Source organism: Trichosurus vulpecula, chromosome 6 (assembly GCF_011100635.1).
Source record: "Trichosurus vulpecula isolate mTriVul1 chromosome 6, mTriVul1.pri, whole genome shotgun sequence".
Classification (NCBI taxonomy): Eukaryota; Metazoa; Chordata; class Mammalia; order Diprotodontia; family Phalangeridae; genus Trichosurus; species Trichosurus vulpecula.
Window position 1 is genome coordinate 54,945,862 of NC_050578.1, and position 24,850 is coordinate 54,970,711.

At 35.2% G+C, this 24,850-nt stretch overlaps 1 protein-coding gene across 1 annotated transcript in view; it reads left to right on the top strand.

The window, feature by feature from the left end:
* CENPE (centromere protein E) overlaps nt 1-24,850 on the top strand; it is a 109,127-nt gene that overhangs the window by 18,766 nt on the left and 65,511 nt on the right. Inside the window, exons 13-23 of the mRNA XM_036762331.1 lie at nt 2,830-2,988; nt 5,031-5,178; nt 6,623-6,708; nt 8,114-8,173; nt 10,715-10,882; nt 13,066-13,185; nt 16,781-16,915; nt 17,007-17,184; nt 18,352-18,506; nt 19,163-19,489; nt 22,723-22,929. Of these exons, the coding sequence (XP_036618226.1) occupies nt 2,830-2,988; nt 5,031-5,178; nt 6,623-6,708; nt 8,114-8,173; nt 10,715-10,882; nt 13,066-13,185; nt 16,781-16,915; nt 17,007-17,184; nt 18,352-18,506; nt 19,163-19,489; nt 22,723-22,929 (1,743 nt within the window). The remainder of the gene's footprint in view (nt 1-2,829; nt 2,989-5,030; nt 5,179-6,622; nt 6,709-8,113; nt 8,174-10,714; nt 10,883-13,065; nt 13,186-16,780; nt 16,916-17,006; nt 17,185-18,351; nt 18,507-19,162; nt 19,490-22,722; nt 22,930-24,850) is intronic.

Here is a 24,850-nt window from a genome sequence, read left to right on the forward strand (position 1 = left end):
GTTGATATATCTTTTCACTGGACTTTAGTGTTTTTTGTTTTGTTTTTTTAATCTCTTCCTCTCCTGTTAACATATTAGCAGCAATATGCAGCATAAACACACTAATTCCTGTTGTGTTTTGTTTCATGAATGTATTCAACATTCATTTATTTAAAAAATGTTTAAGTTCCTACTGTGTACAGATCACTGTGTTAATTGCTTCTAAAGAGGAAAAAGTAGTTCTAATGGAGCTTATTGTCTAGTGGGGCATAAAATGCCAACACAGACATCATTAATGTTATAATTAGTAAACAGTTTACAGTTGGCAATCAAAATGTTGCATGACATCTGAGGAGAAGAGGCCCACTAATGGGGGGTTGAAACATACATGCTGGAGGATGTGATGATTGAATATGGACATTCAAGATATATGTAACTGAGCAAAACCATGGAAGCCAAGGAGTCTTTTAAGGACAGGAAGTTATCCAAATTTGCTGGAACATAAATTGCCTGGCAATAGGGATTAGCATGAAACTGGTAAGGTAGGCTGATATCAGATACTGAAAGACCATATAAAAGAATCGAAGCTCCACTAAGTAGATAAAGGGGCAGCTAGATGGCACAGTGGATAGAGTGCTAGACCTGAAGTCAATCAGACTCATCTTCCTGACACTTGCTAGCTGTGTGACCCAGGGCAAGTCATTTAACCCTGTTTGCCTCAGCTCTTTATCTCTAAAAATTGAGCTGGAGAAGACAATGGCAAACCACTCCAGTATCTTTGCCAAGAAAACCCCAAATGGCGTCATGAAGAGTTGGACCTGACTGAAAAAATGACTCAACAACAACAGTAACAACAGAAGTAGGTAAAAAAGAGCAGAGCCACTGAAGTTTTTTGAGTGATCAACAAGGCATTCATTGAACAAGCATTTAAGTACTTAACTATGTTTACATTCCTCTGTCAATGAATGCCATCAACAGATTTGTTACCAAGAAAGATTATGCCAAAAATGGCATGAAGGACAGATTAGAAGAGGAAAAAGTGAATCTTGGAAAACCTTTTAGGAGGCTATTGCAAATAAACCACATAGGTAGGTCTATAAGGACGTTGGAGGTGAGGTAGTTGGGTTGTGAAATAGAGGGGTAACTTATAGACTACCCTTTGGTTTCATTGGTGCCTATTCAATGTCAAGAAATCTAGAGTAGGGCCCTCATTACCTTTGGTGAATTATTGGGGAAGATTGATGTTAAGACATAGACAAGGATCACATCAGATGAGAAGGCCCGGATGAGTTTTTATTGGCACCATTGGAGAGAGTACTCTTGTCAGTGAGGTCACAAATCTATTGACTATCCTGTTATCTAATGAATTGAATTTAATTCAAAGTTTCTCTTTGACACAACTCCTCACCCCACCTTGTGAGCCAACCACTGTGCAGTCTAACATATCAAGGGGCAACATTCTGTCAAGAATGCTCCAAGTCCAGATCACTAGACCTATACCTTGTTCTCAACCCTACACTATTCCTTTTAAAATCATGTATCAGCCCATTAATAGAGCTTGTTGCTCATCCATGTGGGAGGCCACACACATATATAGTACTGGCATGGCCCCAAACTTAGCCAGAAATACCTTCAAAATTCTCCTAATTATTGTTCATTAGAACAGTTACACTTAAACTCAGGTCTGACAATCTGGCCAATTTTACTTATGACTGAGAAAAGAGTTTAAAATCGGTCATATGAAACCAAAATTCTGTCAGGAGACTCTTTAGTGTGGTTCCAACCCTTCTTTAACCTTCTTTTGTACTGCTATCACTGTGCTATAAAGACCTGGACTCTTCTTTTGTCTTCATCCTAATTATAGGCATTTGCTTCCATCCACTGTACGTATCTTTTCAAAATCTGAATTTGTAGATTGATTGAGGAGTCACCTAGTAGTGTTACCTCCTTTGTCCTATTCATCAGCATAATTGTACCAATACATATCCATATAATTTAAGCCCCTTTCTGCCAGGTTTATAATATGTTTCCAAAATGATTTCATCTAATTTCACCTTTTGGCTAGGTGATCTATAGTGTAATCCCCTGACAATGTTCTGTTTCTTCCTCTGTTTATCCTGTTTGCTTTTATCTGTTTGCTTTCCATGTTTTTTCCCTTGGATTCCTGAATTTTCTTACATGTATTTATCTCACTGAGATATAGTATTACACCACTACCTTTTCACCTAACCTTTTCTGTTTTGGATAAGGTATGCCCTTCAAGAGCTAGATAAGTGTCCCATCCCTTGAAGACTCAGTGATATTTTCATGGGATCGAATTTCCATCCTTTAATTAAGATAACCATTTCACTCTAGTTTTTTATATTTTGTGAATTTGCGGATAAATATGACACCGTACGTTTTTTGTTGTTATTGTTGTTGGGTCCTTTGATGTTATTCATTGTTAATTACTACCTCTGTCCGTTGATCTTCCTGTTTTGTATGTACAAGTAAACCGTGATTATTATGCTTCTGTTCCTATTGTGCCTGTTGTTTGTGTCCTAGAAGTCTCATTCATCAAAATTACTTAAATTGTATTGTCTCTTTTTACCCAGGCATGCTAGGTCAGTAGTAATTATCAATGACACTGGCATTTTGAGGACAATGTTGTATATTTTTACTAAGTTCTTTAGGAAATTATTATAACTTCTTCTTTGATTTGGAAGACTGAAATGTGTAAAATATGTTCTTGTAGTGTTTTTAGTTTATATGTAAACTCATTCTTCTGAATTACTTCTTAGTCTTTCAAATGTAGTCTTACTAAAAAATATAACAATCAAAATTGTAATATACAATAAATCCATCCTTTAGGTTTCTTCAGAGACTCGTGTCCAAGCCATGGAGAAAGATCAACTAGCCCAACTTTTGGAAGAGAAAGACTTGCTTCAAAAGGTACAAAATGACAAAATTCATAATTTAACACAGATGTTGGTGACCTCCTCTACCGTCACATTACAGCAAGATCTCAAGGTAAAATTTGAATAATTATTATATTTTATTATATAATCTTTATGTAATGTTATATCAGTATTGCATATTGATATAATTATTTGTAATATACTTATGTTGATATGATTGCTATCTTTATGATATGATTATAATATTTATGATACCTTTTGTATTAATATAATTTTATGCTATTGTTCATTAATAAATTTATGGTTTATATTAAAGAGACGTATAATTATATGTTTGTATTAAATATATAAATATACTCATATATTTGCATGGAGAGAATATATATAAATAATACATTATGTGTAATATACAAATACATATTACACAATATATTTCATATATTTTATATGCTTCCCTACTGTTCATGTGAAATTTTCTGGGTTCATATTATGCATCTATAGAGTGTGTTCAAGAAGCTCAGCACATGATTTCCTTGTGTTTTTGATCCAGATCTGGAAAGTTCAGGGACTTGTTTGTGCTTACCCAGCTAGTATATCAGAGGCAGAACCTGGACACTTTCACTCCAATGCCAGCCCTCTGTACTCTAACAGAGGGTATAGGTCAAACTGGCTCTAATCAGATTAAAATGTAATTGGGAAATATTTAACAAAATAAACACAAATATAGTACAACCTTGAAAATGTTAATTTGTCCATTTCTAAGTCAACCCATTTTTCTTTTTTTTTAATTTATTTTTAGTTTTCAACATTTACTTCCATAATATTATGAGCTCCAGATTTTCTCCCCATCTCTCCCTTCCCCCTCATATTAAACCTATTTTCACATTAGTCATGTTGTAAAGAAGAATTAGAACCAATAGGAGAAACCACGAGAAAGAAGAAACAAACAAAAAAAAATAGAAAGAGAGCAAGTAATATGCTTCAATCTGCATTCATACTCCATATTTTTTTTTTCTGGATGTGGACAGCATTTTCCATCATGAGTCCTTTGGAGTTGTCTTAGATCCTTGCATTGCTGAGAAGAGCCAAGTCTATCAAAGTTAGTCATCACAGAATGTGGCTTTTACTGTGTACAATGTTCTCCTGGTTCTGCTCACTTTACTCAGTATCAGTTCATATAAATCTTTCCAGGTTTTTCTGCAGTCTGCCTGCTCATCATTTCTTATAGCACAATAGTGTCCTGTTACATTTATATACCACAGGTTGTTCAGCCATTCCCCAATTGATGGGCATCCCCTCAATGACCAGTTCTTGCCCACCACAAAAAGAGCTGCTATAAATATTTGTATACATGTGGGTCCTTTTCCCATTTGTATTTTCTCTTTGGCATACAGACCTAGAAAGGGTGTTGCTGGGTCAAAGTGTATGCACATTTTTATAGCCCTTTGGGCATCAACCCATTTTTCTTTGAGTGTAACACCACTGATGTAGATGTTAGAATCTCAGGTAAACCAACCCTCCTAGTAAGTGAATGAGTCAGATTAATGGTGTAGCTTTGGATTAGAAAGAGGCCAAATCTTGTCCTTAATTTGTGTTAGAGCAGAGACTGGCAATGCTTTCTTCTAATGTGACATTGGGGTAGTAAGAGGTGCTGATAGGACTCCTCCTTAGGTTATAGATTGCTGCGACCCTTGGACAAATATGACATTGTGTATGTCTCCCAGATGCAACACCTTGCCCTTCTCCTGGCTTGTAGTCCTGCTCATGCCTAGAAGTGTTTTCCTACAGTACAACACAGGGCCATCTTGACCAACGTATTGGAAATTTGATGCCAGTTCCCTGATACTACGAGAATAGCAAAGAATAATTCAAATTGATCGTGTTCCAATTGATTTATCTTAAACAAGAAGCACAAAATTATCTCAAAAGTGAAGCCTAAATGCCAATTCCATTAAGTATTTGGAAACTAACCAGTGTGCAGACATTAGAGGAAAAAACCTGTCTCATTTGGAATATCACTGTTGATTTTAAGGGGCTGAATTTTGCATAGCAGGAATCACAATAATAAAGTGACTTATAAAAACTTGAAAGCATTCCCCTCGTCCTGCATTTTATCTGTGTTCTATGTAGTCATTTTGCTTGTTTACAATTTAGGCCAAAAGAAAACGAAGAGTCACTTGGTGCCCTGGCAAAACAAACAAAATGAAGGATATTGGCTATATAGATGACTTTGATACCACAAAGGCCATTGTGACCAAATCAGTCAAAGCTGCCATACCTTCCATAGTAGAAACTGATGAATGTAAGTAATTCTGGTGAAACAACTTTGTGCTGTCATTCTAATTATCTAAATCATAATAGTTTCAAAAACAATTCAAGTACATCATATCAGTTTGTTTCAATAGTGTTATATATACTTCATTAACCAATATTGATTTGTAATGAGAATTTTGATAGAATATTGTCACACAACCAAAGAACTAATGAAATTTGCAGATGAGAAGTAATTTCAAGAGTAAATCTGGGTTCCGGTCTTTTCTCAGTGTTGACAGTATTATTGCCATTTGACAAGCAAAACAAGGCTGCATAAAGCCAAGTATAATCAGTGAGGGTAGAGCTTCCTCTAGCCCCATCACCATCATGTCCTAGCCAGATATGTTTGCAATCAACCTCTGTACATTTGAAATGAATAATAGCTGATATTTACATTGTGCTTTCTGTTATCTCATTTGATCTTCACAGTATTCCATGTGGTAGGTACCATTATCACCATTTTGCAGATGAGGAAATTGAGGTTTAACACAATTAACCTATTTGCTCCCAGTCACACAGCTATTGAGTGTTTGACATGGCTTTAAACCCAGGTCTTCTGTCCTCCAAGTTTGCTGCTTTTTCCACTGTACCGTCTCTCAGTAGCCACCTACTGACTAACACACATTTCACTTCTGTTTGTATCTCAACATTCAGTACATTGAAACACTTGTGTATCTGTGATGCTGTTGTCTGGAATTTCAAAATTAATGTATCAGTATTATATTCAATATACTCTGACTCCCCTGGAGATCCACCATTCCACATTTAGACGAGGTTCTCAATCATTCCAGGTAGTGGAGGAAAGACTTAAAGTAAATTTTAGGAGATGATGGGTAATGTCAAATTAGGCGTAAGTCCAAAGTATTAACATTAGCTTTTAAATTAAAAATTAAGCTACATATATATATTTCAAATATAGAAACCTTGTTTAAATTACTAAAATGCTTAGCATCATAAAGTAACTGTACACGAAGAGCATAAGACAGCCCAAGTTGTTTGACATAAAAACTCCAGACTAATTACCACCAATGATTTCATCTCTTCCTTTTTGCTCATAGAATTTTATAAGGGACAGCTCGATACTGAAACAAATAAGATAATGGAGGCGCTGATGATTGACAAAATTAATTGTTAAGGCCCTTTAGGTGCTTTCTTGCCATCACATCACAGAGAGACGTTATCTACCTCCTCTCATCTACTTTCCTTCTAAATCCAACCTGTCTTCAATTGAAAGATCCTATTGAATTATTTCCGTAAGATAGGAGGCTGATCCTGTCAGTGTTGTAGTTGTAGGAGGCATAGTTTAACTTGTTACCTAAAGTTGTGATTATTGTACGTCGTATAATCCTGGGTCATTTTGAAGGCACTTTTGAAAAAGAAACCATCAGAGATTTTTCATACGTGGAACTTGTTCTTTCTCCCTCTCGTTTTAGCCGTGTGCTCAGAGTTTGATATTTTCGGTAATACTCTTGAAACGATATCTGAAATGGAGTGGAATCCAGCCACAAAGCTAAACCAGGTAACATAGATAGTGTGATACAGAAGCCTTTACATCACTACATTGTATTGTACTGTTTGTAAGCATATTACGGGTGTATAATTTTAAGGAGAAATCTGGGTTGTTCTTAAGTCATTACTCATTATTGACAATATTGCCCCTATTTGACAACCAGAACAAATCCCCCTAAATCCAAGTATATATCAGTAAGGATACGGCTGCCTCCAGCCCTGTCACCAATGAACACTACCTTAGTGCTTCCTTTTTTGGTTTGCCAAGACCACGCACATGATGCACTAGTTGGGCTCCCTGATTATGTAACCACCACCACCCCCCACAGTCAAAGGGCTTTGGGAAATTAAATCTGTTATCCCTGGTTTGCTGTCAATTATACCAGGACTTTGTTGTGCTGACCTTTGGCAGCATATTAATCTGTAGAAATAGACCATTCTTCCCTGATCTATAAAACACTTTCTTGAGTGTTTCCTATATTTAGTATACTATCAATGAACTTGGTGTAACTTAGTAAATAAAGGAAGATTCTTTAGCATAACTTATATAGAAGGTTCTAGAAAGAATTTTTGTTTTCTTGTTTGAATTTGTGAAATGTAGTAATATTAGCATATTGCTTTAAGGTTTGAAAAGTGCTTTATAGATATTATCTCATTTGATGTTCACAAAAGTCCTACGAAGTTGGTGCTGTTATTATCTCCACTTTACAGGCAAGGATGCTGAGACTTATGGGTTATATGGTTTGCCTGTTGCAACACAGCCAGTAAGTTTCTGAGACAGGATTTGAACTCAAGTCTTCCATGTTAAATGTCTGACAGTCTATCCACTGTGACATGTAGCTGACTCCATTGGATACTACAGATTCACCTAGCTAGTATTTTATTATATTTTTTAAAATTTATGGTATTTCTAAGATAGCGTTAGGAAGGGGATTGGGTAAATAGTCAAGATGATGCAAAAAATATTAGCTTAATATCAGTTCTTTACTATCAATTCCAATTATAACCGGTATGGATATGTGATAAATGTTATGATAAGCAGGTATAACAAAATGAGATTCTGCCATATTTTAGTTCATCCTGAAATAACAATTCTGTAGTAGCAATTTAAGCACAGCTAAGTTAGACAGTGGAAATAATGTAAAAGAGGAGGAAATTAGAAAGCCTTTTAGGCTTGGCCATTGAAACTGTATAGTAATCATGAGTAACAAAGTAATGCAGTGAGAATCTAACATTTTTTCCCTGAGAGGTAAACTTTGTTTATAAAAATATCAATATTCTATACTATGTGTTTTCAAATTTAAGTTCTCAGCCGAAAAAATATTGGATCTTATTGAGTGTCAGGGAAAACAGTGTCAATTTCATTTAGTTGTATTACAATGTTTTATAGTACTTATCAGACAATGTCTTTCTAGATTCAGGAACAGGATTTATTGGATTCAGTTGAACTTTGTGAAACAATAATATCAGAAAAGGTAGGTTGAACGGTGTGCTTTGTGAAGTTGTATATTTCTTGTTAATTGTTTTTGACTCTTTGTTTGTTTATAACTTTACTCATATTCCTCTGACAGTGAGCCTCATTTAAAACACAGCATATGCATGAGAAAAACTATTTAGCATAGGATAATCTGATCTTTCACCATCCTGTCTTTTTTATATCAACTTCATAAGCACCAAGAGCCTCTTATGTATTCCCAGAAACTAGCACAGTGATCTAAATACAAAAATATATTAGAGTAACTCATCCTGCCTTCAGGAAACTTATATGATTGTCAAAATAGATAGAATTTTTGGTAAACAAAAAATATGGCATGAGTAGAGATAAAATTCTAATTTCTAGAAAGAATATGGCATGAGTAGAGATAAAAGTCTAATTTCTAGAAAGAATCTAAGTTTTCATTAGGACAGTCAAAGGATGAAGTAATATGATGGCGTAGCATTAAGAAAAAACTGAGGAGAAAAGTGGTGATGTCCTATATTTTATATGATCTAAAATGCTTTGGAAATGTATTATCCTAGTTAATATTCAGGTTTGATTGAGTGACCATTTTGATTGCATTGGACTACCAGTGTTCAAAGAATTTTATTATGGTTCAGTTTGTGGATTGTAGTATGTATTATTGAATAAACTTTCACCTTTGACACAGTTTGATTCCACAGATATTCAGTCCTTACAGTGCTTTTCAGGGAGAAAGCTTAGAAGGTAATTTGGGAGATAGGATATATTTCTAAAAAAATATGAAGCACCATGCAAAGGAATGTGATATTTGCAAAGTACCGTAAAGAAATGTGAGGATAAATACATTTCAGCAGAAGAAAAAGCTTTGTGAAAGGGGTGGCCTTTAAACTGGGCCTTAAAAGGAAGGAATGATTTCAACTGGTGGCATCTAGACAGAACTAGCCCTTCTATTCCCTTACGTTCGTAACCTGGACGTTATACGGGACTCCTCATCCCCTTACTTTTCATATCCAATCAGTTGCCAAATCTTTGCGCTCTTGCATCTCACCCCTTCCCTCCATCCACACAGTGACCACAATAGTTTAGACCCTTATCACCTTTCACCAATGTCACTCCCCACTACTCACTGCTGCCAAACGGATTTTTGATCCCTCAGTGTGAGAAATGAAAAGCCCCAAGAGATAGAGTTTCTGGGAAATTAATAATCAATTTATTAGACTAAATAACCAATAAATTGATAGTCACTGGTTTCTCTTGGAAAACCAAAGACAAAAACATGTAGAGACTGAAAGCCTTAAATATTTTTGTAAAAGTGAATGCCCCTGAAAAGCAAAAATCAACCCTGACTAGTGGATATTTAATGAGGAGGTGAGCTAGGGGAATCTTCACCTCCTTCTGAGAACCTGGCTGGATCGTGAGACTAAGCCACCTCCAGCAATCTGGACAAAGGAATCCATCTCTATCCAGACCACTCCAGTTAGTTTTCTCCTTCATGAGCTGGATCACCCTAAATTCTAATGGAGAGGTACAAGGGCAGAAGGTGTTCTTAGGGCAAGAATCCACCCAGATTGGATTCTGTTTACATTCTAGACAGAAATAAGGTCTCCTAAGTAGGTGAGGTCTGACCCAAGATCGAGGGTTAGGGCAATCTCAATTAGTCATGTCAGAGACTGACCATCTACAGGGGGTTGGGCTCTAAATGAGGAAATAAAGGAGAAGAGCCTTGATCCTAATTTAAGAATTGCTTGTTAATATAAAGGAAAAGTAATTTCACTCCAGCTGCTAACATCCTCCTTCCCAAACTAACATGTATTTTACTACTTTATACATATATATGTGTGTGTATATGTATGCATTCACTTTATATTTATGCTATGTGCATTTTGTGTGTGCTCTTTGTCTCCTCCATTAGAATGTAAGCTCAGTGTAAGCAGGGATTGTTCTATTCTTTGTACACATATCCCCAGCACCTTGCGCAATGCCTGACTTCTTGTTGTTGTCATTCAGTCATTTCTGACCCTTCATGGTCCTGTGGACCATTCTGCCCATGGGGTTTTCTTAGCAAAGATACTGGAGTGATTTGCCATTTCCTTCTCCAGTGGACTAAGGCAAACAGAGGTTAAGTGACTTGCCCAGGATCACACAGCTAGCTAGTGTCTGAGGCCAGATTTGAACTCAAGTCTTAGTGACTCCTGGCTTATAGTAGTTGTTTAATAAATAATTGTTGATTGATTGATCGATCGACACGTACATAGTAGAACCACTAACATTGTTGTCCTCATACTTACACTAACTTAAAATCTTGATTCATGTTTCAGTAACTCTTATTAGTGGTTGACTAAAGAATGGAAACAATAAGATAGAGAAGAAAGGAAATGACCTATAAACATATAATTTCTTTGAAATGAAAAGTGAAATGTTTGAGTTGGGGATATAGGAGGTACAAATTAGCTTAAGGTGAAATTGCAGATTATGGTAGAAACAGGTGATAATTATGGATTCCTGATTTGTAGCCTAACTCTTATTCTAAAGTGAAAGTCTGATTTTTCCCCCATAGGAGACTGTGCAGAATGAGTTGAATTCGCTGCGTGCTAACTTCGATAATCTGGTGTTAGATTATGAACAACTGCAAAGAAAAAAGACAGAAATGGAATTGAAATTAAATGAAAAGCTTGAGTTAGATGAATTTGTGACTCTGGAAATGCAAACTATAAAAGAACAGGAGGTAAGAAATAATGAAATATTAAGTATAGGGAAACAAGGAGATATCTGTCATTCATTGTTCTCAGGAATTGAGGCACTGGTGATCTTTCTGCATACAAATATGTTTCCAAGGGAAAACAAAATTTCATATTGGTGCTTATAGTTCAGTTTTGGGTTTTGATATATTTTTCCAAATAACTCAAAAAGTAAATTTTTCTCATCAATATTTTAACTTGAGCATGGCCAAGATTTTCCTTGGAGTCTATGTGACATAAATTTCCCCTCTGCAAAATCCAAATCAAAATATATGAATAGCACTTGTTTATATAAATAGAAACTATTAACAAAACTCTTTTTTAACAGAATACATAAATTGGTTTTGATGTCTTGAAACTAATTTTCTTGTCCTTTCAAAAGCTATTGTGACAATTTGCTGCTAATTAGCATTGAATAATTTAAGAGAAAAAAGTGTTTAAACTCTTTGATATTTCCTTTATGTACCAATATTTTCTGGTGTATCTAAATTACCTAGTTTCAAGTATAAACTTGAAATGATAAAATATTTTAGTTATATTTTGAATATAATAAAGAATTTTTTGTCTATGATTTATATAGAGAAAAAATGACTATTATACCATAGTGACATCTTTGCTGTACATTTCATAAGACAAAAACAAACCTACCCAATCCTGCCTTTTGAACTAATTTATGGAGGAAAATAAAATATTATATATTTATTATTTATTGTCACACAGAATTAATGATGGTAGCAAATTTGGGGATTAGAAATTTTTATTTCACTGATAGATTATGTGTTCCTTCTGTTATGCAATAATATTTTCTACATAGCTTTGTAATTTTCCCCTACAATTATTTGAGTGATTCAGTGTCATGACTTTAAAAATCATAATTTGAATCTCTACTTTTATTTCTGAAAAAAAATCCCATATGATTATCCTGATGAATTGCAAACTTTTTTCTTTAAACTGGATACCTTATTTAGTAGGATGGAAGGGGCAGCAAGTTGGCACAATGGATAGAGCGCCAGGCCTGGAGTCAGGAAAATCTGAGTTCAAATCTAGCCTCAGGCATTTACTAGCTGTGTGACCCTGGGCAAGTCACTTATCCCTGTTTGCTTCAGTTTCCTTTTCTGTAAAATGAGCTGGAGAAGGAAATGGAAAAGCACTCCAGTATCTCTGCCAAGCAAGCCCCAAAGAGGGTTATGAAGAGTTGGACACAATTGAAAAAGATTTAAAAATAATTTCTAATTACTGTGCTAAGCACTTTACAAATACAATCTCAACATTGTACATAGTAAGAGCAACTTTTGCCATGATCAACTATGAATGAATTAGCTCTTCTAAGCAACACAGAATCCAAGACAGTTTCAAAGACTCATGATGGAAAATGCTATCCACATCCAGAAAAAGAACTGATGGAATCTGAATGCAAACCAAAGCATACTATTTTCACTTTTTTTTTATTTTTTTGCTTGGTCTTTTTCTTTCAGACTGTTTCTTCTTTCACAACAAGACTAATATGGAAATATGCTTTACATGTTTACACACACACACGTGTGTGTGTGTGTGTGTGTGTGTGTGTGTATATGTGTGTGTGTGTATAGATATAGATATATAGATATATAACCTAGATAAAATTCCTTACTGCCTTAGGGATGGGGGAAAGAAAAGAGAAAGGAGAACAATTTGGAACTCAAATTTTTTTAAATGAATATTAAAAATTGTCTTTACATGTAATTGGAAATAATAAAATACCATTAACAAAAAGAACTACAGCAAGGAAACCAGTAAAAAAAAAATCTCATTTGACCCTCACAACTGGGAGGTAGATACCAATATTAACCATATTCTACAGTTGAGGAAGCTGAGGCAAACATCAAGTAAGTGACTTGGCCAGGGTCACAGCTAGTAAGTGTCAGAGGCTTGATTTAAACTCTGATCTCCCAGACTTCAGGCCCAGCAGTCTATCCATTGCACTACCTTGCTTGCCTTGGCTTTTACAACAAGGGCGTGTCTGAAGAGAAAAGTGACCAAGTGGCCTCTTACAGTTCCAGTTCTCATATTTTTTTATTCAAAATCAATAATACTATCTTTGGTAATAGCTAAAGTATTTGCTAATACTGTCTTTGCTTTAGTTGACTTGTTTGTACATTTTCTAAATTGTCTTTTATTTTGATTCTTTCAGAATGAACTAAATTTAAAATCACAGCTGCTCAAAGAAAAGGAAGAACAAATCATGGAACTACAGAAGCTTTTAGAATTACAAAGGGTAGAAAATATGAAAATGGACTTCTCTAGTTCAGTGGTAAAATAAAATTAACATCATATGATTGTATAACAATAGATGTGCATAATCTCCCAATGAAATAATAACTTCTAGGATTAGGATTCACTCAAATGTTACTTTGCAGGGTTAATCTGAATGTCAATTTTTGTCTTTGTCACTAATATTTCTGTGAAGTTTGGAAATGTAACCTACTTTCCCAAAGTGCTGAGACTGTGTAATTGGGGAACAGGTCACGGTTTATCTCATATCAGACTGCCTCTATTGCTATTATCAGTAATACAGGAAAATTATTTTTAGCCAATTCTCTAATTACAAACAATTTGAGTATTCTGCCCCCACTCTGTAATATTTATTTAATAATCTTCTTTACATTTGTGTCAATGTCATGAACCCCCTCTCCCCTCAGTACACAGTTTCAGCCTCTTCTAGTTAACCAAACCCTCTCCCACTTTCTGACAGGAGAGTTGCAGCAGTTTGCCTCTCATTCACTTTACTACATTGTCCTTCCCCATTATGCTTTGGCAACAAGAGTACTACGTTGAAAGTCACTAAACCTGAATTGTCATTTGGATTTTGCTACCTGCTAGCTATATGATCTTGGGCAAGTCACTATTTCTCTAGGCCTCAGGTTTTGTTTTTTTTTTATCAGTAAATGGGATTGACTAGAAGATTTTGAAGGTCTTTTTTCCACTGCTAATATTCTACAAGTCTAGAATGGAAAGTTTTCCGTGGGAACCAGTAACCACATTAGATTGAGTCTTAATGGTTTCCTATCTGAGAATAATAAGGGTGGACTGGTTACATTCCTTTAAGATGAATTAAGTGAGCCAGCATTATATATAATAGAGATACACTAGAGGCCTCTCCATTAAGATCAGGGATAAACACTAAGAACAGGACACTGCCTGATTGGAGTCAGGAAGACTTGAATTGAAATCTGGCCTCAGACCCTTACTAGCTATGTTACCCTGTGCAAGTCACTTAACCTTACTTGCCTCAGTTTCTGCATTTGTAAAATAAGTTGGAGAAAGAAATGGTAAACCACTCCAATATTATCTCCCAAAGTGGGGAGGGGTCACAAAGAGTTGGACACTACTGAAACAATTGAACAACAAAAAAACTAAGAATGTCCATTATTACTACTACTATTCATTATAGTGCTAGAAATGCTAACTACAATAAGAAAAAGAAATTGAGGAAATAAGCAAAGGCAAGGAGGAAACAAAACTAATTGCTTTTTACAGATGGCATGATGGTTTACTTAGAGAACCCTAGAGTCTTAACTAAAAGATTAATTGAAATGAAATCTTCCACAAACTTGCAAGGTATAAAATAAGTTGACATAAATGATCAATATTTCTGTGTATTACCAAGGAAACCCAGCAAGAAAAGATAAAGAAATTCCTCTTAAGATAACTAGAGATTATATAAATACTTGACCGTCTACCTACCATACATAGAAATATATGAATCCAACTACAAAATATTTTATGAAAAATAGAATTAAATAATTGAAGGCATATTAATTGCTCATGGGTGAGCCATGCCAATGTAGTTAAAATGACAATGCTACCTAAATTAATTTATGTATTCAATACCATACTATCAAAATATCAAAAGATTACTTAACAGAGCTAGAATAAAAAATAGTGATATTCATCTAGATGAACAAGGGTTCAAGAATCTCCAGGGAAATACTGAAAAAAAGTGGCAAGAAAGGGAACTTAAGCAGTACCAATTCTCAAAATATACTACAAGCAATGTAATCTTCAAAACCCTTTGGAAGTGCTTAAAAAATAGAGAAGCTAAATCAATGGAACAGATTAGGTATACAACATACAGAAGAATTCTGGCTCACTGTAGGGTTTGATAAACCCAAACCCAGCTACTTCAGTAAGGACGGACTATTCAACAAAAACTGCTGGGAAAGTAGTCCGACACAAATTAAGTTTAGATTAATGCCTCACACAATATACAAAGATTAGCTCCAGGTGGATACATAACTTAGAGATAAAAGGTCACATGATAAACAGAGAAGACAAAGAAGAAATTTCCTGTCAGATTTATTAATAGAAGACTGCATGACCAAACAAAGGATAGATAAAGTGGACAATTTTGATTATCTATAATTGAAAAGATTTTATTCAAACAAAATTCAGATAGCCAAGAAACAAAGAGAAGCAGTTAACTATATTTCTCTGATAAACATTTCATTTCCAAGATTTGTAAGAAATTTATTCAAATTTATGTGAACAAGAGCCATTCATCGATTTAAAATGGTCAAAGGATGTGAACAGGCAGTTTACAAAAGGAACACATTTGAGATATAAATAGCTATATGGGAGAAATACTCTAAATCATTAATAATTAAAGAAATTCACATTAAAGAAACACGTTCCACTTCACACCATCAGATTGGCAAAGATCAGAAAAAGAAAAATGAAATGTTGGAGGGACTTTGACAAACCATGAACATTAAATGCACTGTTGGTCAAGCTATGAATTGGTATAGCCATTGTGGAAAGCAGTTTAGTTCTGTGACCAAAAGTAACTAAACTATGTACACCATTTGACCCAGCAATGCCTGTATTAGGCCTATTCCCCAAAGAGACCAAAAAAGAGGAAAAAAGACATAGGTCTACAGAAATATTTGTAGCAGCTCTTTTTAGTAGTAGCAAAGAACTAGAAACCAAGGAGGTAATCATCAACTGGTGAGTGGATGAATAAATTATATTATATGAATATAATGTAATAGTCTGATGTCATAAGAAATGTTAAGAGGGATAGGTCAGAAGAAACCTGGGAAGATTTTTATGAAGTGATGGTAGAACCAAAACAATTAGTACAATAACAACTCTGTAAAGACAAATACCTTTGAAAACTTAAGTACTTTGATTAATGCATTCAACAGACATGATTCTAGGGGACTGATAATGAACTGTGCTTCCCATCTCCTGACAGTGAGGTGATAGATTCAATATGCAGAATAAGAAAAGCATCTGTGGGTCTTGGACAATGAAGGAATTTGTTTCACTTGATTTTGCATATTTGTTACTTGATTTGAGGATTTGGGAGGGGTTTTTTTTGTTTTTAAATAGGGGGCATCAGAGGGAGTGTATATGTTCATTAATTGAAAAATAGAATGAAATGAAAAAAACAATAAAAACTGTATAATAATACAAATAATAACTAATACCTGGCTCACACATAGGTTTATCATGAGGCCCGTAGATGGTGCAGTGGATAGAACACTAAGCCTGGAGTCAGGAAGATCTGAGTTCAAATGTGACCTTAGACACTTAATAGATATGTGACCCTGGGCAAGTCACTTAACCTCCTTCTGCCTCAGTTTTCTTATCTGTGAAATATGGAAAATAATAGCATCTACTTTCCAGGATTGTTGTGTGGCTCCAATGAAATAATAATTATAAAGCACTTAGCACGATATAAAGCACTTAGCACATAGTAAGCGCTATAAAAATGTTAGTTATTATTGTCATTATTATTAAATAAGATAATGCCCATAAAGCACTTCAAAACTTTAAGTGTTCGTATAGATGTAATCTATTATTTTGTCAATATATATGCATAGTTAACATCTCTGTACTTCCAGGAAAATGGTGAAAAGTTATACGAAGAACTAAAGCATTTAAAGAAGTCTCTCCATGATACTGAAGCCATAGCCCTGGATGCCAAGAAAGAAACAGCATTTCTTAAAAGTGAGAATCAGGATCTGAAAGAAAAAATGGTAACTGATTTTTTTTTTCCCATTAACAATTGTAGTGTCATGTTTTAATGATCATTACTATTGTTATAATGATTGATGTTCTGTTTAATAGGAGGAACTTTCAAGTAGATGCCAGCAACTAGAAAAGGAAAATCATCAGTATCAAAGACAGTTGGAAGAGAGAAAAGACATTTCCAAAAGAAGGCAGGCTGATCTAGAGAGAGAGTTACAATCTGCTTTTAATGAAATCACAAAACTGACTTCCATTATCGATGGCAAATATCCAAAAGGTACTTTTTTTTGAAAAATTACATATTTTTTTTCATATTTTATTTTTTTAATTATATTTTTAATTTTTCCTTTACAAAACTTGGTTCTACATGTTCTTGAGTTTCAAATTTTCTTCAATTCCCTTTCCTCCCCTGCCCGCTCCCACCCAAGACAGCATGCAGTCTGATATAGATTCCACATAAACCTTCGCATTAAACTTATTTACACAGTAGTCAAGTTGCAAAGAATAATGAACAATAGAATGAATCATGAGAGAGATAAAACAAAAAAAGAAGAGAAAAAAAGAGCAAATAGTTTGTCTCAATCTGCATTCAGACTCCACAGTTCTTTCTCTGGATGTAGCTAGCTTTTTCCATCATGAGTCCTTTGGAGCTGTCTTTGAGCCTTGTATTGCTGAGGAGAGCCAAGTCTATCAAAGTTAGTTGTCACAGAATCAATATGTCTGTGGTTGTATAGAATGTTCTATATGGACTAATGGACTCCTTTCACTCAGCATCAGATCATGTAGGTCTTTCCAGATTATTGTAAAGTCTGTTTCTTCCCCATTTCTTATAGCATAATAGTATTCCATTACATTCATATACTACAACTTGTTCAGCCATTCCCCAGTTGATGGGCATCCCCTTGATTTCCAATTCTTTGCCAACACCAAAAGACCTGCTATAAATATTTTTGTACATACAGGTCCCTTTCCCGTTTGTGTGATTTCTGTCTTTTTTTTTTTTTTTTTTTTTTACTGAAAAAGAGTTCCACACAATCTTCAGGCTTTCATGTTGTTTTAGTCTAATTTTTAAAAACTGAATTTAAAGAAATAGTAATGTGCCTTAACATCATGTAGTATTATGGCTTGAAGTGAAGAATATGTAAAGATAATATAATTTTATAGATGAATCAGATCTAGAAAGTATTGATTTCATATTTGTTGAAAAACTGAGTTGCATCTTATTGTTTACAACCCATAGTGAATTTAAAAAAAAAATCTGGCATGTGGATATTATATTTTTTGCCATCTCAATTAAAGGGAGAGGGAATGGAGAGAGGCTAGAAATTTGGAACTGAAAATCTGATATTGATGGGAACAAATCCTTTAAATATCTTAATTTGCAAGGCTCATACCATCAACAAAAAAGTTACATTTAATTTTTAATTCACCAAACCCTTTTTAGATTTGCTCCTTGCAGTGGAATTGGAAAGAAAGGTTAAAGATCTCCAAAAAGACTTGGATAAGGAGTTTGAAGAAAACGCAGCTTTGCAAAAAGAAATTAATATACTGTCTGAATTGAAGTCTTTACCTACTGAACTAGAAATTCTGAGGAAAGAGGTAAATATTTCAAAAGCAAATATAATTTTCCTAAAGTTCTATTTAAAGTCCTTTAACATAGTGCTTTGACTCCTGTGATTTGGCTCATTATAGTAATAAAGCAGGTATTAGTGAATCTAGATATGAATCTTGTCTGCAAAAATGTCCATTGTTAATCCTCTGGTTTTTAACTGGGCAGAACTGATGCTATCAGCTGAAGTAGAGAATTATTTTGCTAGTATACTTAATAGATTCCTGGATTATATTCCTACCTGAATATGGTTTTCTGCAGTTTCCAATTTTTTTTTTGTTCAAAGCTCTACTTGTTTTCTCTTAGACTTTTTTTTTCATATTTATAATCCCATAGTTATTAGAGTAAATGGAGGTGGAGGAAGTAGTATGATAAAAGAGAAGTATTACATATAAAGTTCTATAATCTAATATACATTTTGCAAGTTAGTGAACAATCCTCCAGGCTTATAGGTGTTTTTGTTGCTAAACTTATCTATAAAGATAAAGAAACACAATTTGGATAATGGCGCCTTTTGTTCTATTTTTATCTTCATTAGGCCCCAACTGTATAGTGAGCATTGACGAGTTGTGTACCTAATTCTGAATTGGGTTTCCAAAGTATAGTGCAATTTAACCAACATTCCTTAATCTCATTTTATTGGTAGAGACTTGAAAAATCTGAAGAGCTGGATTTGATAATGGCAGAAAAGGATAAACTTCTTACTGAAGTAGTTTATAAAGACAATAGGCTTCAAGAACTATTTGATGAAATTGAGAAAACCAAAGAAGAGCTAGCAGCTGCTCAGTCAAATCATAAAGCCACCACTCAGGAATACCAAGATTTCAAACGACACCATGGAGAGTTGGAGCAAAATTATTTTACTATGCTTGAAGAGATGGAGAAAATGAAACATCAGATTATAACTATATCAGAAGAAGCTCATGAGGTTGTTGTAGATTTGGATGATTTGGTTAGTGCACCACGCGTCAAGGTGAGTGAATTCTCTCCTTTGCAAGAAATTCTGTTGCTTCCTCTGATCCTACTTTGATTCCTTGTTAGGGCATAGATGACCTTTAGTTCTCAAAGGCTGTGAAGGTGGTGCACAAGCTACCAGGTCCAGCTGGACTGGAAAGGCTTCAACCATGTCTCAGTAATGAATATTATGTTGTCAAATAACCTAGCTATACTTAGAGGCTCGACTTTAGACTGAGCTCCAAGGGGTAGCATTTTTTGGCCATAGTGCAACTCTTAAAGGTTGTTCCAGTTGTAGAAAGATGTCTAACCTTTGTTGATGGAGGGAGAACCTCCAGAATCAGGGATGTTAGAAAAATTAATGTATTTGGATTCATGTTATATAATTTTCCACTCTTTTACTGACCTCTTTCATATACTTTTTATTCCTTTGTAACGCTTTCTCAAAAAATCCAACAAAAGACCACTGAACAAGAAAAACTTCTTGAAGTGAAAGAAGAACTTTATAAGTCTCAGCAGAGGTTGAGAGAGCAACTAAATAGTGGGGATTCTGGGCTAAGGGCTGTAGAGATGGAGAACTTGTTACTTACTGAGAAACTTCATGAGAGTCTTGAAGGAAAACCTGCTACATGTGAAAAAAATAATCTAGAACAACTTCAGGAGACCTTAGAGAGAGATAAAGACCAGCCCGGGAAAGATTTTCAAGGTGCCACAAACTTGGTAAGAGAAAGGGTTTGGATTGCACTATGAACTGAAATATTGAGTCTCCATTCTGTCACATATGGAAGCAAGCACATAAGACATAAAATTGTTTTACATTTTTCTTGAAGAAGTTGTTTCTGTGATTTTGTAATCTTTTGATAAAGAACACAGGTACTCAGAAGGAACTTAGTAATGCTTCTGAATCTCTGAAATGTTAGGAAATTAGGAACACCTCCAGCATTCCCGCAAGAGAGTCTCAGGATTCAGATGTTCAGGGAACCCAAGAAGAAACAATTCATGAAGTGTGAGGAAAAGTAAAATGCACTATTCTTCTGCATGTTTTGTCCATTTGGATAGAGAAGCCCCCATTGAATTCATTAGATCAGAATTGATTATGGGTGTTTGCTTTATTCAACTCTCTAAAAAATTAAGTTCCTATCTTGTACCAGGCATGGTGCTAGGTTCTGGGGATACAGAGATTAAAAAACCAAACAGTCCCTGCCCTTAATGCTCATTTGACTGCACTTCTGTACCACAGACCAGTATTAGTTCTGCTTGGTCAAAATTCTTTTGTTTCATTTTTTCATGTCATGAAAATCTAGTTGCTAAATATTTCAAGCAGACCTAAAACCTTCATATCAATTACTCATTTTCAGTTATTTTATATTTGAACTATGTTTTTCTGTTCCATATAAATGACATTTAGTGTTTTCCTTTGCTCTGACTGCCTCTCATGCCTGGAATGCCCTCTTTTTCACCTTCCTTTTAGAACGAGAAAGTTTGGGACTTTGGAAAGGAATCTTTGAAGTTTCCTTCAAAACTCAGTTCATATTTATACGTTTACATGTTGTCTCCCCCGGTAGAGAACATAAGCTCTTTGAGGTTAGGAATTATTTGATATTAATGAATGTTTTTTTAAAAAATTTCCATTGATAGGCTGGCTCCATTCTTTGTGAACGGTTTTATTTATAGTAAAAATATATACCAAATTGCATTCATTGATATACTAATCTGAGAATAAATAATTGTGGCTACCAGAGAAATAAAGTCAGTTGTTACATCTGTTCAATATTGTTGCAACTTTACATCTGGGCAGTATAGAGATTATATAGTTTAACAGAAGCTCTCATGTCAGTTCTTGGCTTAGCCTCAGGTAATGAGAACTTATGTTAAGAGATTAAAATTAGTTAAATTTGTGCACATCACTGTATACTTGAGCAAAGTTTGTATACTTTAGTAAATGGACACTGTTGTTATGGGATATTTTCTTTACCAGGGCAAATATAGTACTATCCATGACTCTTCATCCTGTACTTTCCTGCTCACGTCCATCCACAGCTCCTCACTAAAGGATCCCCACAGTGTGCTGCTGTGGACCTTCCACTAAGTCTTGTAATGTTTCTTAGATACCAGTGCAGTAGTTGGGCTGTACATCCATTATCTCTAAGTTTCCCCACAGCATAGGCCCCTCTCCTTCTCACCTCATGCCCATTCTTGGTGATTTCTCTTGCAAAGCAAATCACCATATGCTCCAGCCTACATAGACCAGCCATTCTTCAGGTCTCCCACAATGTTGAATCTTCCAAGATGTTGGTCCCAGGATTTGCATCCCCAGAATAATATTGGCATTTTAAAAATGGACTCTTTTGTCAGGTAACTTGTGATCATTGAAAATGCTATACAGTTCCTCCAATGGAATGCAACCCATTCTCATCCTCCCATTTAATACTGGTCCAAAGACATCATCCTTCTACAATCCCTGTCCAAAATGATCCTCATAAAAAGCACATAGAAAAGAAAATTAAGTTAAATCCTCTTTTCCTGGGAGATTTCATTTAAGTGCTTATACTAGTTCTCTAAATATTTAGCAGAATTTGTTAGGGTGAAGAACTAGTGGAAATACTTTTTGGACAGGACTGGCCCAATTTAAGCCTACAAATGGTTTTTAGATTTTTCATTAAGGTTTAGAGTCATTAGTGCTAATGGCTCCTCTATTAGTATATTTGAGAAGTCTTCTTTTTGAGTTTTGGGGTTTTGTGCAGGTTGGTTCAGGGAATGTGTTATGAAACCTAAAAAATGCCTTTATTAGAAGCATCTAGGGTCAGAAGCCTTAAATAAATTGTTTAGTTGGCGGTGAAGAATTAAATAGTGTTCTATTTTCATGTACCATACTTAAAATTAAGAAGTCCTGCTCAAGCTTCCAATTTGACACAGGAACCTTGTGCAGTAACTTAAAGTTTTCCGTTTTTAGGGATAAATGCCTGAACTACCTCGTTATTGTAAGGAATTTGTTCTGTAAACTATTAAGAGTGTGTGTCTATCTCTGTATGTGTACATGCATGTATATGCACATATGTTTGTGCCCTTGTGTGTATGCATGTATATATATCCTACATGTACAAATATTCAATAATGTGAGTCATTTTGTATTTATTGTTTCTTATCTGCAGCTTGCCAGATGTTAACTTGTAGATTAGCAAGCAACTTCGTAGTTGATTATAAATCAAATAGCACATTATCATGCTAAAAAATTCTTCAATGTGTTCATAGGCTGACAAGCTAAATGAAGGACAAAATTTGGAAGCTCCAGGAAATCTTGTGCCTCTGACATACTATGAAAAGGACAATGAATTACTTCAACAACAAAGACAAATTTCCTCCTTAATACAGGAAAAAAATCAACTACAGCAAATGTTGGAGTGCGTTACAGCAGAAAAGAATCAATTGAAAACTGATCTAGAGGAAAATATCGAAATGGTAATGCTTATTTAGCAAAGCATGTGCTTTTCAGTATCTCACAATATGTTGTTCCTGTTTATTTTTCTTATGAAATTTTAACACTGCGTTTTGGACCAATGAGTGTTTTGGATTGAGTAGAAGTTCATTATGGATAGTGGTTAATTATGCACTGAGCTTCTTTTCCCACTTTGGAGAGGAGGTGGTTGTTGTTGTTCATTCATGTCTGACTCTTCATGACCCCGTGGACAATAGCATGCCAATACTGTTCATGGGGTTTTCTTCACAAAGATACTGGAGTGGTTTGCCATTTCCTTCTCCAGTGGATCCAGTGGTTCCTTTTGTCAGGCAAACACAGATTAAGTGACTTGCCCAGATCACACAGCTAGGAAGTGTCTGAGGCTGGATTTGAATTCAGGTCTTCCTGACTCCAGCCCCAGTGCCCTATCCACTGCATCACTTAGCTGCATCTTAAAGGGGATGTGTCAGTCATATAATGTCCAGAATAAAGACTGACTGACAAGGCTAAGCTTTCATTTTATCTATTCCAATAGCCACTGGCATATAACCGGAGCTATACTTGTGCATATAACTCACTAAATTCAGCCAATGTTTATTGTCACCTGCTATTTAAAAGTCACTGTGCTAGGTGCTGGGATTTTTACAAAGACAAAAGAAGAAACAGTTTATTCATTCAAGAAGCTTCCATTCTCCTATGAGAATATGGCATCTACATGAACAAGTCAACATATGGTACTGTCATCAGGAAAAAGAACAATTTGGCAATCTGGAAGCCTTCATAAAGGGCAGCATCTGAACTGACTCTTCAGGATAAAGATTATAAAGAACTTAGTCTCTACAAAATGTATCATGATGTTTGATTTGTAAAATAAGATCATAAGTTCTAGAAACAGCAAGTAGTTTGTCTGAATTGTATATAAAAGGACGTGGCAGGAAATAATGCTGAAGGGTACATTGGAGCCAGATTTAGGGGTGCCTTAAATATCTAGATGAGTTCGTGTTTTATCCCAGAAGCAATAGGCCCCAGCTGAAGATTTTTGGTAGGGTGGTGACATGGTCAGATGTGCAACCTAGAACGATCATCTTTGTTGGTAAGCAGAGGGTGTTTTGCAGAAGAGAATGATGAGAGGAGGTTTACCAATAGTCCAGGAAAATGGTGGTGAGGGTCTGAACAAGGATAGTGTCCATGGAAGAACTCAAGGTTACAAACAAGAAAGAAATGTGAAGAAGGAAATTTGGAGCCCTTTGGAGTTGTGAAGGAGAGAGATTGAAATATAGGGAAGGGGAACTTGGTTGGATTAGAGAAGGACAGAGTTAAGCTGAATGGGAAGAGAACTTGAGTTGAAGGAGTTCAGTGGAGAAGGAGAAGAATGAAGAAGAGGTGGTAAGGCAAGACAAAGAGAATTTGGTGTTTCTGTTTGGGGCAAACAAGGTGAGGAGAGTGATGGTTCTACAGTTGAAGACCCTGACAAATATTTGCCATAGCAGTTATCCAGAAAAGTAGGACACATGAGCTCCTATCAAGAATGACAGAAGATTGAGGGTCTTGCTTTGAGATGGAGTAGAGCACCAGGAATTCCTTGAAAAGAACTTCAGAGTCCAAGATGCTTCTCTAATTTGCTAAGTAATTTTGATGAATTTTGAAGTCCAGACTGAGCTCCTTCTTTGGAAAAGAAGTCAAAGGGCTTGAAGAATGTGCCTTTACTTTTCAGATTATCAGGGAAAATGGAATGTTCCTTTTTTAAAAAATTAAGAAGTTCTCATTTTATAACCTTAAAAAAGGAACATTTTTTTTTAATTGGAGCAAAGAAGAGCAAGGCTGTGAAGAAACAAGAGGTTCCTGACTTGTGCCAGGACATGAAAGGCTAGAAGAATATGCCCAACAAAAAAGGGAAGCATGAGAAATAAAAAATACTCACTA